The 15,890-nt window shown below is 34.1% G+C and overlaps 1 protein-coding gene across 1 annotated transcript in view; it reads right to left on the bottom strand.

Moving 5' to 3' along the window:
- The window catches only part of LOC148062362 (uncharacterized), an 85,555-nt gene that overhangs the window by 3,628 nt on the left and 66,037 nt on the right, over positions 1–15,890 (bottom strand). The window contains exons 7-8 of the mRNA XM_087812913.1: positions 703–838; positions 460–637 (exon numbers count right to left, since the gene is read on the bottom strand). Coding sequence (XP_087669039.1) covers positions 460–637; positions 703–838 — 314 coding nt within the window. The remainder of the gene's footprint in view (positions 1–459; positions 638–702; positions 839–15,890) is intronic.

Raw genomic sequence — 15,890 nt, 5'->3', positions numbered from 1 at the left:
GCTGCCAGTTTCTTTCAGGATCAATTTTAAAATTCTGGTTCTTACTTTCAGATCTATTCATGGTCAGGCTCCTCCTTACATCAGTGATCTGATCTAGCCTTACACCCCAGCTCGGGCTCTGAGGTCTGTGGATCAGGATCTACTGATGGTTCCTGAACACGGTTCAGGACCAGAGGAGAGAAATCCTTCCAGGCTGTTGCTCCTAATCTTTGGAACGATCTTCCTCTCTCTGTGTTTGATGATCTACTGACTCCTTCAAGAAACATCTTAAGACATTTGTATTCGTGCAGGCTTTTCCCTGATTTTCTGGAACTCCTGTGTTTTTTCTTACGTGTCTTGATCTTTTAAAGTGTATATTTTAACTGTGTATTGTTTTTGATTGTTAAATGTTAAATTGCTTTGTGACCCTGGTCTAGAAAGGAGCTCCAGAAATAACCATTACTTACTTAACTTACTTACTTTAGTGTTCTTGACAAATTTTTGGCTGCGCTTGAGTTTGGCGAGGAGTAAGTGATAGGCGGCCATGATGGCGGACGGTCTGTTGCCGGTCAGTGTCTGAATGACTTCGGGGAGAGAGTAGCTCATGGTTTCCGTCATGTAGGCGAGCACAGACGAGTCGATCTCCTCCGGACAGAGCCTGAGAGACGAGGGCGAGGGAGTCAAAAACACGATGACGACGACGAGGAGTTGCTTTGTCTTCACCTGTTTTTCCGTGAGATGGTGTTCAGGGGTCTCTTCGTGTAGCCCTCGTTGATCCATTTCTGCTCCATCACTGCTTTCACGCTCGGCCTCTTCTCCGGGTCGGGCTCCAGCAGCGACAACACAAATGTTGCAGCACCTTCAACATATTGACGAATGACTGTTTCACTCTTCGCTGCGACGACAAGGAACTAGATAAAAACTGGCTTAGATAAAGTTACAGGATCAATGTAAAGACACTGTTGAATGAAAACATAGTTTAAACAATACTTTTTTTAAATAATAGGTTTGTACTAAACTTCAATTCATTTTTTCTGTCAATTAAGTCTTTTACTCCTGTTTAATTTATAACTTTTTAATTTCATCCTTATTTTTTGTATTCTTTCTAAATAATGCTTCCTTTAATTCATTTTGAAATAATATACATATGTTATCTATTTTTAGTTTAATTTTTTTCAAATCAAAATTTTATGTCGAATTATTCCTTTTTTCGAGCCTTCAAAAACAACATTTTAAGCATTTAGGCAACAACTTTTTGTGCTCACATGGTGCGTCTGATATCAAACTTAAGTATTCCGACCTTTTTTTCATTTTCGGACATGTCGATTTTTGGCCATTTTTTAAAGTTTGAGTGATTCAAATCGGTCGAAATAGACCTTTTTTCGAGCCTTCAAAAAAACACATTTTAAGCATTTAGGCAACAATTTTATGCGCTCACATGGTGCGTCTGATATCATACTTAAGTATTCCGACCTTTTTTTCCATTTTCGGACACGTCGATTTTTGACCATTTTTTAAAGCTTGAGGGAAAAAAATCGGTCGAAATAGACCTTTTTTCGAGCCTTCAAAATAACACATTTTAAGCATTTAGGCAACAATTTTATGTGCTCACATGGTGCGTCTGATATCATACTTAAGTATTCCGACCTTTTTTTCCATTTTCGGACACGTCGATTTTTGACCATTTTTTAAAGTTTGAGTGAAAAAAATGGTTGAATTATATCTTTTTTCAAGCCTTCAAAAAACGACATTTTACGCATTTTCGTAACAATCTTTTGCGCTCACATGGTGCGTCTGATATCATACTTAAGTATTCCGACCTTTTTTTCCATTTTCGGACACGTCGATTTTTGACCATTTTTTAAAGTTTGAGTGAAAAAAATCGGTCGAAATAGACCTTTTTTCGAGCCTTCAAAAAAACACATTTTAAGCATTTAGGCAACAATTGTATGCGCTCACATGGTGCGTCTGATATCATACTTAAGTATTCCGACCTTTTTTTCCATTTTCGTACACGTCGATTTTTGACCATTTTTTAAAGTTTGAGTGAAAAAAATGGTTGAATTATATCTTTTTTCAAGCCTTCAAAAAACGACATTTTACGCATTTTCGTAACAATCTTTTGCGCTCACATGATGCGTCTGATATCATACTTAAGTATTCCGACCTTTTTTTCCATTTTCGGACACGTCGATTTTTGCCCATTTTTTAAAGTTTGAGTGAAAAAAATCGGTCGAAATAGACCTTTTTTCGAGCCTTCAAAAAACACATTTTAAGCATTTAGGCAACAATTTCATGCGCTCACATGGTGCGTCTGATATCATACTTAAGTATTACGACATTTTTTTCCATTTTCGGACAGTCGACTTTTGTCCATTTTTTAAAGTTTGAGGGAAAAAAATCGGTCGAAATAGACCTTTTTTCGAGCCTTCAAAAAAACACATTTTAAGCATTTAGGCAACAATTTTATGCGCTCACATGGTGCGTCTGATATCATACTTAAGTATTCCGACCTTTTTTTCCATTTTCGGACACGTCGATTTTTGACCATTTTTTAAAGTTTGAGTGAAAAAAATCGGTCGAAATAGACCTTTTTTCAAGCCTTCAAAAAAACACATTTTAAGTATTTAGGCAACATTTTTTTGCGCTCACATGGTGCGTCTGATATCATACTTAAGTATTCCGACCTTTTTTTCCATTTTCGGACACGTCGATTTTTGCCCATTTTTTTAAGTTTGAGTGAAAAAAATCGGTCGAAATAGACCTTTTTTCGATCCTTCAAAAAAACACATTTTAAGCACTTAGGCAACAATTTTTTGCGCTCACATGGTGCGTCTGATATCATACTTAAGTATTCCGACCTTTTTTTCCATTTTCGGACACGTCGATTTTTGCCCATTTTTTTAAGTTTGAGTGAAAAAAATCGGTCGAAATAGACCTTTTTTCGAGCCTTCAAAAAAACACATTTTAAGCATTTAGGCAAAAATTTTATGCGCTCACATGGTGCGTCTGATATCATACTTAAGTATTCTGACCTTTTTTTCCATTTTCGGACACGTCGATTTTTGACCATTTTTTAAAGTTTGAGTGAAAAAAATCGGTCGAAATAGACCTTTTTTCAAGCCTTCAAAAAAACACATTTTAAGTATTTAGGCAACAATTTTTTGCGCTCACATGGTGCGTCTGATATCATACTTAAGTATTCCGACCTTTTTTTCCATTTTCGTACACGTCGATTTTTGACCATTTTTAAAAGTTTGAGTGAAAAAATGGTTGAATTATATCTTTTTTCAAGCCTTCAAAAAACGACATTTTACGCATTTTCGTAACAATCTTTTGCGCTCACATGGTGCGTCTGATATCATACTTAAGTATTCCGACCTTTTTTTCCATTTTCGGACACGTCGATTTTTGCCCATTTTTTTAAGTTTGAGTGAAAAAAATCGGTCGAAATAGACCTTTTTTCGAGCCTTCAAAAAAACACATTTTAAGCATTTAGGCAACAATTTTATGCGCTCACATGGTGCGTCTGATATCATACTTAAGTATTCCGACCTTTTTTTCCATTTTCGGACACGTCGATTTTTGACCATTTTTTAAAGTTTGAGTGAAAAAAATCGGTCGAAATAGACCTTTTTTCAAGCCTTCAAAAAACACATTTTAAGCACTTAGGCAACAATTTTATGCGCTCACATGGTGCGTCTGATATCATACTTAAGTATTACGACATTTTTTTCCATTTTCGGACACGTCGACTTTTGTCCATTTTTTAAAGTTTGAGGGAAAAAAATCGGTCGAAATAGACCTTTTTTCGAGCCTTCAAAAAAACACATTTTAATCATTTAGGCAACAATTTTATGCGCTCACATGGTGCGTCTGATATCATACTTAAGTATTCCGACCTTTTTTTCCATTTTCGTACACGTCGATTTTTGACCATTTTTAAAAGTTTGAGTGAAAAAAATGGTTGAATTATATCTTTTTTCAAGCCTTCAAAAAACGACATTTTACGCATTTTCGTAACAATCTTTTGCGCTCACATGGTGCGTCTGATATCATACTTAAGTATTCCGACCTTTTTTTCCATTTTCGGACACGTCGATTTTTGCCCATTTTTTAAAGTTTGAGGGAAAAAAATCGGTCGAAATAGACCTTTTTTCAAGCCTTCAAAAAAACACATTTTAAGTATTTAGGCAACAATTTTTTGTGCTCACATGGTGCGTCTGATATCATACTTAAGTATTCCGACCTTTTTTTCCATTTTCGGACACGTCGATTTTTGCCCATTTTTTTTAGTTTGAGTGAAAAAAATCGGTCGAAATAGACCTTTTTTCGAGCCTTCAAAAAAACACATTTTAAGCATTTAGGCAACAATTTTTTGCGCTCACATGGTGCGTCTGATATCATACTTAAGTATTCCGACCTTTTTTTCCATTTTCGGACACGTCGATTTTTGACCATTTTTTAAAGTTTGAGTGAAAAAAATCGGTCGAAATAGACCTTTTTTCAAGCCTTCAAAAAAACACATTTTAAGTATTTAGGCAACAATTTTTTGCGCTCACATGGTGCGTCTGATATCATACTTAAGTATTCCGACCTTTTTTTCCATTTTCGTACACGTCGATTTTTGACCATTTTTAAAAGTTTGAGTGAAAAAAATGGTTGAATTATATCTTTTTTCAAGCCTTCAAAAAACGACATTTTACGCATTTTCGTAACAATCTTTTGCGCTCACATGGTGCGTCTGATATCATACTTAAGTATTCCGACCTTTTTTTCCATTTTCGGACACGTCGATTTTTGCCCATTTTTTAAAGTTTGAGGGAAAAAAATCGGTCGAAATAGACCTTTTTTCAAGCCTTCAAAAAACGACATTTTACGCATTTTCGTAACAATCTTTTGCGCTCACATGGTGCGTCTGATATCATACTTAAGTATTCCGACCTTTTTTTCCATTTTCGGACACGTCGATTTTTGCCCATTTTTTTAAGTTTGAGTGAAAAAAATCGGTCGAAATAGACCTTTTTTCGAGCCTTCAAAAAAACACATTTTAAGCATTTAGGCAACAATTTTATGCGCTCACATGGTGCGTCTGATATCATACTTAAGTATTCCGACCTTTTTTTCCATTTGCGGACACGTCGATTTTTGACCATTTTTTAAAGTTTGAGTGAAAAAAATCGGTCGAAATAGACCTTTTTTCAAGCCTTCAAAAAAACACATTTTAAGTATTTAGGCAACAATTTTTTGCGCTCACATGGTGCGTCTGATATCATACTTAAGTATTACGACATTTTTTTCCATTTTCGGACACGTCGATTTTTGACCATTTTTTAAAGTTTGAGTGAAAAAAATGGTTGAATTATATCTTTTTTCAAGCCTTCAAAAAACGACATTTTACGCATTTTCGTAACAATCTTTTGCGCTCACATGGTGCGTCTAATATCATACTTAAGTATTCCGACCTTTTTTTCCATTTTCGGACACGTCGATTTTTGACCATTTTTTAAAGTTTGAGTGAAAAAAATCGGTCGAAATAGACCTTTTTTCGAGCCTTCAAAAAAACACATTTTAAGCATTTAGGCAACAATTTTATGCGCTCACATGGTGCGTCTGATATCATACTTAAGTATTCCGACCTTTTTTTCCATTTTCGGACACGTCGATTTTTGACCATTTTTTAAAGTTTGAGGGAAAAAAATCGGTCGAAATAGACCTTTTTTCGAGCCTTCAAAAAAACACATTTTAAGCATTTAGGCAACAATTTTATGTGCTCACATGGTGCGTCTGATATCATACTTAAGTATTCCGACCTTTTTTTCCATTTTCGGACACGTCGATTTTTGACCATTTTTTAAAGTTTGAGTGAAAAAAATGGTTGAATTATATCTTTTTTCAAGCCTTCAAAAAACGACATTTTACGCATTTTCGTAACAATCGTTTGCGCTCACATGGTGCGTCTAATATCATACTTAAGTATTCCGACCTTTTTTTCCATTTTCGGACACGTCGATTTTTGACCATTTTTTAAAGTTTGAGTGAAAAAAATCGGTCGAAATAGACCTTTTTTCGAGCCTAAAAAAAACACATTTTAAGCATTTAGGCAACAATTTTATGCGCTCACATGGTGCGTCTGATATCATACTTAAGTATTCCGACCTTTTTTTCCATTTTCGTACACGTCGATTTTTGACCATTTTTTAAAGTTTGAGTGAAAAAAATGGTTGAATTATATCTTTTTTCAAGCCTTCAAAAAACGACATTTTACGCATTTTCGTAACAATCTTTTGCGCTCACATGGTGCGTCTGATATCATACTTAAGTATTCCGACCTTTTTTTCCATTTTCGGACACGTCGATTTTTGACCATTTTTTAAAGTTTGAGTGAAAAAAATGGTTGAATTATATCTTTTTTCAAGCCTTCAAAAAACGACATTTTACGCATTTTCGTAACAATCTTTTGCGCTCACATGGTGCGTCTAATATCATACTTAAGTATTCCGACCTTTTTTTCCATTTTCGGACACGTCGATTTTTGACCATTTTTTAAAGTTTGAGTGAAAAAAATCGGTCGAAATATACCTTTTTTCTTGCCTTCAAAAAAACGACATTTTAAGCATTTAGGCAACAATTTTATGCGCTCACATGGTGCGTCTGATATCATACTTAAGTATTCCGACCTTTTTTTCCATTTTCGGACACGTCGATTTTTGACCATTTTTTAAAGTTTGAGGGAAAAAAATCGGTCGAAATAGACCTTTTTTCGAGCCTTCAAAAAAACACATTTTAAGCATTTAGGCAACAATTTTATGTGCTCACATGGTGCGTCTGATATCATACTTAAGTATTCCGACCTTTTTTTCCATTTTCGGACACGTCGATTTTTGACCATTTTTTAAAGTTTGAGTGAAAAAAATGGTTGAATTATATCTTTTTTCAAGCCTTCAAAAAACGACATTTTACGCATTTTCGTAACAATCTTTTGCGCTCACATGGTGCGTCTGATATCATACTTAAGTATTCCGACCTTTTTTTCCATTTTCGGACACGTCGATTTTTGACCATTTTTTAAAGTTTGAGTGAAAAAAATGGTTGAATTATATCTTTTTTCAAGCCTTCAAAAAACGACATTTTACGCATTTTCGTAACAATCTTTTGCGCTCACATGGTGCGTCTGATATCATACTTAAGTATTCCAACCTTTTTTTCCATTTTCGGACACGTCGATTTTTGACCATTTTTTAAAGTTTGAGTGAAAAAAATGGTTGAATTATATCTTTTTTCAAGCCTTCAAAAAACGACATTTTACGCATTTTCGTAACAATCTTTTGCGCTCACATGGTACGTCTAATATCATACTTAAGTATTCCGACCTTTTTTTCCATTTTCGGACACGTCGATTTTTGACCATTTTTTAAAGTTTGAGTGAAAAAAATCGGTTGAAATAGACCTTTTTTCGAGCCTTCAAAAAAACACATTTTAAGCATTTAGGCAACAATTTTATGCGCTCACATGGTGCGTCTGATATCATACTTAAGTATTCCGACCTTTTTTTCCATTTTCGTACACGTCGATTTTTGACCATTTTTTAAAGTTTGAGTGAAAAAAATGGTTGAATTATATCTTTTTTCAAGCCTTCAAAAAACGACATTTTACGCATTTTCGTAACAATCTTTTGCGCTCACATGATGCGTCTGATATCATACTTAAGTATTCCGACCTTTTTTTCCATTTTCGGACACGTCGATTTTTGCCCATTTTTTAAAGTTTGAGTGAAAAAAATCGGTCGAAATAGACCTTTTTTCGAGCCTAAAAAAAACACATTTTAAGCATTTAGGCAACAATTTTATGCGCTCACATGGTGCGTCTGATATCATACTTAAGTATTCCGACCTTTTTTTCCATTTTCGTACACGTCGATTTTTGACCATTTTTTAAAGTTTGAGTGAAAAAAATGGTTGAATTATATCTTTTTTCAAGCCTTCAAAAAACGACATTTTACGCATTTTCGTAACAATCTTTTGCGCTCACATGATGCGTCTGATATCATACTTAAGTATTCCGACCTTTTTTTCCATTTTCGGACACGTCGATTTTTGCCCATTTTTTAAAGTTTGAGGGAAAAAAATCGGTCGAAATAGACCTTTTTTCAAGCCTTCAAAAAACGACATTTTACGCATTTTCGTAACAATCTTTTGCGCTCACATGGTGCGTCTAATATCATACTTAAGTATTCCGACCTTTTTTTCCATTTTCGGACACGTCGATTTTTGACCATTTTTTAAAGTTTGAGTGAAAAAAATCGGTCGAAATAGACCTTTTTTCGAGCCTTCAAAAAAACACATTTTAAGCATTTAGGCAACAATTTTATGCGCTCACATGGTGCGTCTGATATCATACTTAAGTATTCCGACCTTTTTTTCCATTTTCGGACACGTCGATTTTTGACCATTTTTTAAAGTTTGAGGGAAAAAAATCGGTCGAAATAGACCTTTTTTCGAGCCTTCAAAAAAACACATTTTAAGCATTTAGGCAACAATTTTATGTGCTCACATGGTGCGTCTGATATCATACTTAAGTATTCCGACCTTTTTTTCCATTTTCGGACACGTCGATTTTTGACCATTTTTTAAAGTTTGAGTGAAAAAAATGGTTGAATTATATCTTTTTTCAAGCCTTCAAAAAACGACATTTTACGCATTTTCGTAACAATCTTTTGCGCTCACATGGTGCGTCTAATATCATACTTAAGTATTCCGACCTTTTTTTCCATTTTCGGACACGTCGATTTTTGACCATTTTTTAAAGTTTGAGTGAAAAAAATCGGTCGAAATAGACCTTTTTTCGAGCCTAAAAAAAACACATTTTAAGCATTTAGGCAACAATTTTATGCGCTCACATGGTGCGTCTGATATCATACTTAAGTATTCCGACCTTTTTTTCCATTTTCGTACACGTCGATTTTTGACCATTTTTTAAAGTTTGAGTGAAAAAAATGGTTGAATTATATCTTTTTTCAAGCCTTCAAAAAACGACATTTTACGCATTTTCGTAACAATCTTTTGCGCTCACATGGTGCGTCTGATATCATACTTAAGTATTCCGACCTTTTTTTCCATTTTCGGACACGTCGATTTTTGCCCATTTTTTAAAGTTTGAGTGAAAAAAATGGTTGAATTATATCTTTTTTCAAGCCTTCAAAAAACGACATTTTACGCATTTTCGTAACAATCTTTTGCGCTCACATGGTGCGTCTAATATCATACTTAAGTATTCCGACCTTTTTTTCCATTTTCGGACACGTCGATTTTTGACCATTTTTTAAAGTTTGAGTGAAAAAATCGGTCGAAATAGACCTTTTTTCGAGCCTTCAAAAAAACACATTTTAAGCATTTAGGCAACAATTTTATGCGCTCACATGGTGCGTCTGATATCATACTTAAGTATTCCGACCTTTTTTTCCATTTTCGTACACGTCGATTTTTGACCATTTTTTAAAGTTTGAGTGAAAAAAATGGTTGAATTATATCTTTTTTCAAGCCTTCAAAAAACGACATTTTACGCATTTTCGTAACAATCTTTTGCGCTCACATGGTGCGTCTAATATCATACTTAAGTATTCCGACCTTTTTTTCCATTTTCGGACACGTCGATTTTTGACCATTTTTTAAAGTTTGAGTGAAAAAAATCGGTCGAAATAGACCTTTTTTCGAGCCTTCAAAAAAACACATTTTAAGCATTTAGGCAACAATTTTATGCGCTCACATGGTGCGTCTGATATCATACTTAAGTATTCCGACCTTTTTTTCCATTTTCGTACACGTCGATTTTTGACCATTTTTTAAAGTTTGAGTGAAAAAAATGGTTGAATTATATCTTTTTTCAAGCCTTCAAAAAACGACATTTTACGCATTTTCGTAACAATCTTTTGCGCTCACATGGTGCGTCTGATATCATACTTAAGTATTCCGACCTTTTTTTCCATTTTCGGACACGTCGATTTTTGCCCATTTTTTAAAGTTTGAGTGAAAAAAATCGGTCGAAATAGACCTTTTTTCGAGCCTTCAAAAAACACATATTAAGCATTTAGGCAACAATTTCATGCGCTCACATGGTGCGTCTGATATCATACTTAAGTATTCCGACCTTTTTTTCCATTTTCGGACACGTCGATTTTTGACCATTTTTTAAAGTTTGAGTGAAAAAAATCTGTCGAAATAGACCTTTTTTCGAGCCTAAAAAAAACACATTTTAAGCATTTAGGCAACAATTTTATGCGCTCACATGGTGCGTCTGATATCATACTTAAGTATTCCGACCTTTTTTTCCATTTTCGTACACGTCGATTTTTGACCATTTTTTAAAGTTTGAGTGAAAAAAATGGTTGAATTATATCTTTTTTCAAGCCTTCAAAAAACGACATTTTACGCATTTTCATAACAATCTTTTGCGCTCACATGGTGCGTCTGATATCATACTTAAGTATTCCGACCTTTTTTTCCATTTTCGGACACGTCGATTTTTGACCATTTTTTAAAGTTTGAGTGAAAAAAATCGGTCGAAATAGACCTTTTTTCGAGCCTTCAAAAAAACACATTTTAAGCATTTAGGCAACAATTTTATGCGCTCACATGGTGCGTCTGATATCATACTTAAGTATTCCGACCTTTTTTTCCATTTTCGTACACGTCGATTTTTGACCATTTTTTAAAGTTTGAGTGAAAAAAATGGTTGAATTATATCTTTTTTCAAGCCTTCAAAAAACGACATTTTACGCATTTTCGTAACAATCTTTTGTGCTCACATGGTGCGTCTAATATCATACTTAAGTATTCCGACCTTTTTTTCCATTTTCGGACACGTCGATTTTTGACCATTTTTTAAAGTTTGAGGGAAAAAAATCGGTCGAAATAGACCTTTTTTCGAGCCTTCAAAAAAACACATTTTAAGCATTTAGGCAACAATTTTATGTGCTCACATGGTGCGTCTGATATCATACTTAAGTATTCCGACCTTTTTTTCCATTTTCGGACACGTCGATTTTTGACCATTTTTTAAAGTTTGAGTGAAAAAAATGGTTGAATTATATCTTTTTTCAAGCCTTCAAAAAACGACATTTTACGCATTTTCGTAACAATCTTTTGCGCTCACATGGTGCGTCTGATATCATACTTAAGTATTCCGACCTTTTTTTCCATTTTCGGACACGTTGATTTTTGACCATTTTTTAAAGTTTGAGTGAAAAAAATCGGTCGAAATAGACCTTTTTTCGAGCCTTCAAAAAAACACATTTTAAGCATTTAGGCAACAATTTTATGCGCTCACATGGTGCGTCTGATATCATACTTAAGTATTCCGACCTTTTTTTCCATTTTCGTACACGTCGATTTTTGACCATTTTTTAAAGTTTGAGTGAAAAAAATGGTTGAATTATATCTTTTTTCAAGCCTTCAAAAAACGACATTTTACGCATTTTCGTAACAATCTTTTGCGCTCACATGGTGCGTCTAATATCATACTTAAGTATTCCGACCTTTTTTTCCATTTTCGGACACGTCGATTTTTGACCATTTTTTAAAGTTTGAGTGAAAAAAATCGGTCGAAATAGACCTTTTTTCGAGCCTTCAAAAAAACACATTTTAAGCATTTAGGCAACAATTTTATGCGCTCACATGGTGCGTCTGATATCATACTTAAGTATTCCGACCTTTTTTTCCATTTTCGTACACGTCGATTTTTGACCATTTTTTAAAGTTTGAGTGAAAAAAATGGTTGAATTATATCTTTTTTCAAGCCTTCAAAAAACGACATTTTACGCATTTTCGTAACAATCTTTTGCGCTCACCTGATGCGTCTGATATCATACTTAAGTATTCCGACCTTTTTTTCCATTTTCGGACACGTCGATTTTTGCCCATTTTTTAAAGTTTGAGTGAAAAAAATCGGTCGAAATAGACCTTTTTTCGAGCCTTCAAAAAACACATTTTAAGCATTTAGGCAACAATTTTATGCGCTCACATGGTGCGTCTGATATCATACTTAAGTATTCCGACCTTTTTTTTCCATTTTCGGACACGTCGATTTTTGACCATTTTTTAAAGTTTGAGTGAAAAAAATCGGTCGAAATAGACCTTTTTTCGAGCCTAAAAAAAACACATTTTAAGCATTTAGGCAACAATTTTATGCGCTCACATGGTGCGTCTGATATCATACTTAAGTATTCCGACCTTTTTTCCCATTTTCGTACACGTCGATTTTTGACCATTTTTTAAAGTTTGAGTGAAAAAAATGGTTGAATTATATCTTTTTTCAAGCCTTCAAAAAACGACATTTTACGCATTTTCGTAACAATCTTTTGCGCTCACATGATGCGACTGATATCATACTTAAGTATTCCGACCTTTTTTTCCATTTTGGGACACGTCGATTTTTGCCCATTTTTTAAAGTTTGAGTGAAAAAAATCTGTCGAAATAGACCTTTTTTCGAGCCTTCAAAAAACACATTTTAAGCATTTAGGCAACAATTTCATGCGCTCACATGGTGCGTCTGATATCATACTTAAGTATTCCGACCTTTTTTTCCATTTTCGGACACGTCGATTTTTGACCATTTTTTAAAGTTTGAGTGAAAAAAATCGGTCGAAATAGACCTTTTTTTGAGCCTAAAAAAAACACATTTTAAGCATTTAGGCAACAATTTTATGCGCTCACATGGTGCGTCTGATATCATACTTAAGTATTCCGACCTTTTTTTCCATTTTCGTACACGTCGATTTTTGACCATTTTTTAAAGTTTGAGTGAAAAAAATGGTTGAATTATATCTTTTTTCAAGCCTTCAAAAAACGACATTTTACGCATTTTCATAACAATCTTTTGCGCTCACATGGTGCGTCTGATATCATACTTAAGTATTCCGACCTTTTTTTCCATTTTCGGACACGTCGATTTTTGCCCATTTTTTAAAGTTTGAGTGAAAAAAATCGGTCGAAATAGACCTTTTTTCGAGCCTTCAAAAAAACACATTTTAAGCATTTAGGCAACAATTTTATGCGCTCACATGGTGCGTCTGATATCATACTTAAGTATTCCGACCTTTTTTTCCATTTTCGTACACGTCGATTTTTGACCATTTTTTAAAGTTTGAGTGAAAAAAATGGTTGAATTATATCTTTTTTCAAGCCTTCAAAAAACGACATTTTACGCATTTTCGTAACAATCTTTTGTGCTCACATGGTGCGTCTGATATCATACTTAAGTATTACGACATTTTTTTCCATTTTCGGACACGTCGACTTTTGTCCATTTTTTAAAGTTTGAGGGAAAAAAATCGGTCGAAATAGACCTTTTTTCGAGCCTTCAAAAAAACACATTTTAAGCATTTAGGCAACAATTTTATGCGCTCACATGGTGCGTCTGATATCATACTTAAGTATTCTGACCTTTTTTTCCATTTTCGGACACGTCGATTTTTGACCATTTTTTAAAGTTTGAGTGAAAAAAATCGGTCGAAATAGACCTTTTTTCAAGCCTTCAAAAAAACACATTTTAAGTATTTAGGCAACAATTTTTTGCGCTCACATGGTGCGTCTGATATCATACTTAAGTATTCCGACCTTTTTTTCCATTTTCGGACACGTCGATTTTTGACCATTTTTTAAAGTTTGAGTGAAAAAAATGGTTGAATTATATCTTTTTTCAAGCCTTCAAAAAACGACATTTTACGCATTTTCGTAACAATCTTTTGCGCTCACATGGTGCGTCTAATATCATACTTAAGTATTCCGACCTTTTTTTCCATTTTCGGACACGTCGATTTTTGACCATTTTTTAAAGTTTGAGTGAAAAAAATCGGTCGAAATAGACCTTTTTTCGAGCCTTCAAAAAAACACATTTTAAGCATTTAGGCAACAATTTTATGCGCTCACATGGTGCGTCTGATATCATACTTAAGTATTCCGACCTTTTTTTCCATTTTCGGACACGTCGATTTTTGACCATTTTTTAAAGTTTGAGGGAAAAAAATCGGTCGAAATAGACCTTTTTTCGAGCCTTCAAAAAAACACATTTTAAGCATTTAGGCAACAATTTTATGTGCTCACATGGTGCGTCTGATATCATACTTAAGTATTCCGACCTTTTTTTCCATTTTCGGACACGTCGATTTTTGACCATTTTTTAAAGTTTGAGTGAAAAAAATGGTTGAATTATATCTTTTTTCAAGCCTTCAAAAAACGACATTTTACGCATTTTCGTAACAATCTTTTGCGCTCACATGGTGCGTCTGATATCATACTTAAGTATTCCGACCTTTTTTTCCATTTTCGGACACGTCGATTTTTGACAATTTTTTAAAGTTTGAGTGAAAAAAATGGTTGAATTATATCTTTTTTCAAGCCTTCAAAAAACGACATTTTACGCATTTTCGTAACAATCTTTTGCGCTCACATGGTGCGTCTGATATCATACTTAAGTATTCCGACCTTTTTTTCCATTTTCGGACACGTCGATTTTTGACCATTTTTTAAAGTTTGAGTGAAAAAAATCGGTCGAAATAGACCTTTTTTCGAGCCTTCAAAAAAACACATTTTAAGCATTTAGGCAACAATTTTATGCGCTCACATGGTGCGTCTGATATCATACTTAAGTATTCTGACCTTTTTTTCCATTTTCGGACACGTCGATTTTTGCCCATTTTTTAAAGTTTGAGTGAAAAAAATCGGTCGAAATAGACCTTTTTTCAAGCCTTCAAAAAAACACATTTTAAGTATTTAGGCAACAATTTTTTGCGCTCACATGGTGCGTCTGATATCATACTTAAGTATTCCGACATTTTTTTCCATTTTCGTACACGTCGATTTTTGACCATTTTTAAAAGTTTGAGTGAAAAAATGGTTGAATTATATCTTTTTTCAAGCCTTCAAAAAACGACATTTTACGCATTTTCGTAACAATCTTTTGCGCTCACATGGTGCGTCTGATATCATACTTAAGTATTCCGACCTTTTTTTCCATTTTCGGACACGTCGATTTTTGACCATTTTTTAAAGTTTGAGTGAAAAAAATCGGTCGAAATAGACCTTTTTTCGAGCCTTCAAAAAAACACATTTTAAGCATTTAGGCAACAATTTTATGCGCTCACATGGTGCGTCTGATATCATACTTAAGTATTCCGACCTTTTTTTCCATTTTCGGACACGTCGATTTTTGCCCATTTTTTAAAGTTTGAGTGAAAAAAATCGGTCGAAATAGACCTTTTTTCGAGCCTTCAAAAAACACATTTTAAGCATTTAGGCAACAATTTCATGCGCTCACATGGTGCGTCTGATATCATACTTAAGTATTCCGACCTTTTTTTCCATTTTCGGACACGTCGATTTTTGACCATTTTTTAAAGTTTGAGTGAAAAAAATCGGTCGAAATAGACCTTTTTTCGAGCCTAAAAAAAACACATTTTAAGCATTTAGGCAACAATTTTATGCGCTCACATGGTGCGTCTGATATCATACTTAAGTATTCCGACCTTTTTTTCCATTTTCGTACACGTCGATTTTTGACCATTTTTTAAAGTTTGAGTGAAAAAAATGGTTGAATTATATCTTTTTTCAAGCCTTCAAAAAACGACATTTTACGCATTTTCGTAACAATCTTTTGTGCTCACATGGTGCGTCTGATATCATACTTAAGTATTACGACATTTTTTTCCATTTTCGGACACGTCGACTTTTGTCCATTTTTTAAAGTTTGAGGGAAAAAAATCGGTCGAAATAGACCTTTTTTCGAGCCTTCAAAAAAACACATTTTAAGCATTTAGGCAACAATTTTATGCGCTCACATGGTGCGTCTGATATCATACTTAAGTATTCTGACCTTTTTTTCCATTTTCGGACACGTCGATTTTTGACCATTTTTT

The sequence above is a fragment of the Callionymus lyra genome, chromosome 17 (assembly GCF_982586985.1).
Source record: "Callionymus lyra chromosome 17, fCalLyr1.hap1.1, whole genome shotgun sequence".
In the NCBI taxonomy this organism is placed as follows: domain Eukaryota; kingdom Metazoa; phylum Chordata; class Actinopteri; order Syngnathiformes; family Callionymidae; genus Callionymus; species Callionymus lyra.
Note: the sequence above shows the minus strand (reverse complement) of the source record. Positions and strands in the feature narration are given on the sequence as shown.